This window comes from Lontra canadensis, unplaced genomic scaffold (genome assembly GCF_010015895.1).
Source record: "Lontra canadensis isolate GAN:19392208 unplaced genomic scaffold, GSC_riverotter_1.0 scaffold565, whole genome shotgun sequence".
NCBI classification, from domain to species: domain Eukaryota; kingdom Metazoa; phylum Chordata; class Mammalia; order Carnivora; family Mustelidae; genus Lontra; species Lontra canadensis.
In genome coordinates, this window is record NW_022631552.1 from 17,354 (window position 1) to 22,019 (window position 4,666).

Consider the following 4,666-nt stretch of genomic DNA (forward strand, 5'->3'; position numbering starts at 1 on the left):
AACCACTGAGCTTGAAGCACAGTATCTTGTTGAGTGTCGAGTGTTGAGTGTTGAGACAACACATTCCACACTTGGATAAGCTATACCATTCCGTTTATCAACTAATTTTGAAGTCACCAGTGTAGAGTGGATGCGGAGTCACGAGGGATTCTGTATCAGGCTTAGGTCTCGATGCAAGTGGCCCTATCATGTGGGCCCTATGGCCTCTCTTATCATTTGGTGGTACATGCATCTGTGTCCAGGAAGGACGTTGTGGACACTCTGGTAAGCCCAGATGAAGACTCGTAGCACAGACTTCCCAGTTCTTCAGCAAGACTTGGCCCTTCTCAAGAACAACCTATTCACTGTTCAGCGAGTATTTCCCAGCATAGCACAGGCCCCGGTAGACCTGTGCACGGAACATCAATTAACTGTGTGACAGAGCTGTTTGTCCTAAATCAGAAATGTCAGACACACCAGATTTTAAGATTGGGTGGAGCCCAGCAACAGACAATCGCAGAAAGGAGAAAGTATTTTCTTTAGTATTGGACCCAAGCAGGTTAAGCGGGCACACAATTTATGGGACAAGAGTTTCAGATCACCACAATACTCACCACCCTTGCCCAAACACCCCTGCATGAGCTCTTATTTTCAACCTCGTGAGGCTTTATACTTAATCCATTTTCTTATTTCTGCATTCTTGCTGCCCCAGCCATGAAGAGACCTCCTCTCCCAAAGCTAACTAATTCCCAAGGCAGTAAAAGGCTTGCGCAAGGGCATACATTTGATATGCAAGCCTACAATCCTGAGTCCAAATCCTACTCTTTTCCTTTCAATGAGAGGTGCAATCTCTGAGATTTCCCTCTACCCAAATCCCCCTGGGTAGCAGAGGACAAGGGGCACACCTATAGTCTGCAGCCTGCTGAAATTTTCAAATTCTCCAATCTTATGTTGAGTAGCTTGTTGACTTTGCTTCTCCATTACTTCTCATGAAATATGCAGTAAAAAATACAGGCCATCAGTACTTCTCTCTGCCTGTGCATCTCACCTCAGTACTGCCTGTGTCACCGTGGGGCTTGCTGTGTGTTCTGTTCCCATGGGACTATGCATATAATAAAAACTTCTTACTGCATTGTAATAGCTCTCCTGTCTTTGTTTCTTAGCACAACTCATTAAAGACACAGGGTCTGCCAACCAGCCAATAGCAGAGAAAGGACTCCAGGATCAGCCTTGATTCGAATCATATGTTGATGTAAGTTAAACTGAACAGCTCCCATACCATCCCAAAACTAAGATTTTTTTTTAGTAGGTGCTCAAATAGCACAAATGGTCATTGACTTAATGTGGCTGGGGAAGTGGCCTGAAGTAAGGACAAGGATGCCCTACGGCGTGGCTGGCTAGGAAAGGTCTGGAACGAAGAGAGTGGAAGGATAAAGGAGGAAAGATCAGAGGCAAGAAATTATCCACTCCATATCCTCTTTCTCCATATCCTTTATAACCTTTGATATTTCTTGTTTTTTTTTTTTGATAAATAGATACTGAATTTTATCAAATACTTTTTCTGCATCTGTTGAGACAATTCTATGATTTTTACCCTTAAGTTTGTTAATGTGACATTCATGCTGATTGATTTATGAATATTGAAGGATCCTTGCATCTCTGGAATAAATCCTACTTGATCATGGTGTATGATCCTTTTAATGTATTGTTGAATTTGGTTTCCTAATATTTGGTGGAGAATTTTTGCATCTATGTTCATCAGGGATTTCTGCCTCCAGATATAGCCTTTCTGTTCTGCATGCCAAGAGCTACAGCCTTGTCTCTCATCCCCTCCTGCTCCAGGCAGGGATGGCCCCCCAGAATGGGATCCGGGAGGGGAGGCAGACGCATATAGCTCGAGCTCCTTGAAAATACAGACACATGACAATGTGGACATACAGTTTGTTCCAAACTGCACGTAGGAGAACAAATGTTTCATTTCAAACCCTGTTATTTGCCCTATAAATATGGTCCTTGTGGGGATGGCATTGGAAGTGTCCCCTGAGGGGAAGACACTCTTCCCAGGCCTCTCAGTTGGGACTTCAGCCTGGCTGTCTCCCTGGGGCTTCCCCAGCTGGTGAGGTGGGGTGTTGTAAGTACCTGATACGAGGTAAAGTGGCCTTATTCTCATTTCTTGCCGACTATTCCCTTCCTGTATGTGCATATTCCTTTCCTTTTCTGTTTCTATTAGTTTTTCTATAATAATAACAAAGTTTTCTTTCCTTTTTGAAGTCGAAACAGGGCTGTGGTGAATCTCTTGTGCAGCATGGGAGATGAGGGCTACTGATGTAGATGTTCACTACACTTAATAATACCTTGGAGCAACATCTAAACTGGCATTGACCACCCCACTAGGCGCCCGAGCCTACTTCCCTTGACACATAAAATTAACCATCATCTAGAGCAAATTCAGGAGCAGAGCGATGGGAGAATCGACCCTTTGTGAGGGTGAGGTGTGGATGCCCAGGCAGGGTCTACTTGATACAGGCTTTGTCTGGGTTTAGGAAATGGCTCATGTCACGAAGCAGTGCAGCAGCTACGGGGACCCATGGACAGCCAGGGTGCCACCTGCCAGCGGAAGACTCAGGCATCTGCCCCACTCAGAGGAAAGACGGCAGAAGTGTTGTGGTTGGACTTGCGGTGTGCCCAAAGCTTCTACAGCCTCTGCCCTCCACTCTGGCACTGCATGCTCGTTGTCTTAAGTGAACCCCAACCCTGCCCCCTTCCCTCTGTTTAAGAAGGAACAGCAGAATGAGGAACAGGTTCAGGAAGTTTATATGGTGCCCAAGCAACCCTGTGCTGACTTCTCAAACCCCTGGAGGGAACTGAATTTTCTTGAAGGCACCTAGATTTCATTCATTGGTTAATTCAACACAAAACAGAAATATTGAGCTGAAAAGATAGAATAACTGAAAATCAGGATTCAGACTTCCCCTGGATCCAAGGAGGGACCCACGTGTCTCCCAGCGTGAGAAAATTCTGGGCCTGTCTTCCATCTCTTCCATCTCTCTGGCCCTTGCACAGCTCCAGGACCCGAGCTCAAGTTTTTACCTCATCCTAACCCATCTGCAGGAGAAAAATGGCTTCAGAGCTTGATGTTTTCCAGTCAGAGGTTTTATAAAAAGTTGGGCCAAAAGTTCTCCACTTTCTTTTTGTGACTTCCAATTCTTTTGCCCTTCCCTGCCTCTCATTGTTTCCCAGCATGTTTTGTTATTTTACCAGGGTTATTGATATGAAGAGCCAAGATCATCATTTCTGGACACTGAACCCATTTAAAGACATTGCTAAATTGAAAATGGAACCTCTTCATTCAGTCTTGTAGCAGTTTGTCATTTTAGAACTTCTAAGCTGTTCTCAGAGCTTCTAAGTTGACTTTTGTATGTTCCTGTCATACAACTCTATTTTGGAGTTTTTTTTGGCTCCTTACATTTCCACTGGGTAATTTCACAACCCACTGCTTATGAGATTTGCTTCTGTTCTCCCTGACTGCTTTGCATAAGCCTCTCCAGGCCCAGACCAGCGGCTCAGGCTGTATAAAAGGGAAATTTGCTATGTGAGGTGAGCTACATCAGGCAGGCAGGGGCAGCAAGATGGTGTCACGGTGGCAGGTCCTCCTATCCTTGTTGCTGTGGGTCTCAGGTGAGAAGCTGAAAGTGCCATAATCCTTCCAGAGTAGTGTCATTTTAAACAACTTTTTAAGATATGTGATGAGAAACACTGGTTATTTCCAAAATTGACCCAGTGATGTACTGCCATGTGGTACCATTAGGAAGCACGTTTGCAATGACATATTTCAGTGTGACTGGGATAAAGTGTGTCTGTATCACCATTTTTCTGATTGCAGGTGCCTGTGGGGACGTCACAATGACTCAGTCTCCAGGCTCCCTGGCTGTGTCTCCAGGTCAACAACGGGTCACCATCAACTGCAGAGCCAGTCAGGGTGTTTATAGCTACGTAGCCTGGTACCAGCAGAAACCTGGACAGGCTCCCAGGCTCCTCATCTATGGTGCATCCAGCAGGGCCCCGGGCATCCCAGACCGGTTCAGCGGCAGTGGGTCTGGGACAGACTTCACCCTCACCATCAGCAACCTCCAGGCCGAAGATGTGGGAAGCTATTACTGCCAGCAGGATAGTAGCTTTCCGCTCACTGTGCTTCAGCCTTGAACAAAAACCTGTTCCCCGGGGCTGCGGGTCAGGGAGGTTTTGCTGCACCAGCTGCTTCCTCTTCGCTCAGCCCTGAACATGTCTGTTCCCCTATCTGCCTGAGAAGTCACTTCTCCTGACTTACTCCTTGAAGGGCTTGTAAGGCTCAGCAGAAAATGAAGGGATCGGACTTTTCCTGCATCCACCACCCCTTTTTAAAAAAAGGTTTTATTTATTCATTTGCCAGAGTGAAAGAGAGAGAGAGAGAGAGTGCACAAGCAGGGGGACCAGGAGGCAGAGGGAGAAGAAGGCTCCCTTCTGAGCAGGGAGCCCAATGCGAGACTCCATCAAGATGCTGGGATCATGACCTGAGCTGAAGGCAGCCATTTAATTGACTGAGCCACCCAAGGATCCCTCCTGCATCCCTTTTTGTGGCAGGTTAATGAAGACAAATGCTGTGAAGATGTCTTAGGGATGCTATTGGGAGTTTTTGTGCCCCAAGAAG

The 4,666-nt window shown here is 46.2% G+C and overlaps 1 gene segment (V, D, J or C); it reads left to right on the plus strand.

The window, feature by feature from the left end:
- Window positions 1–3,592: 3,592 nt before the first annotated feature.
- Window positions 3,593–4,182, plus strand: LOC116863120. The segment is given in 2 exon segments: window positions 3,593–3,657; window positions 3,863–4,182. Coding segments are annotated over 2 exon segments (369 nt in total).
- The last annotated feature ends 484 nt before the right edge of the window (window positions 4,183–4,666 follow it).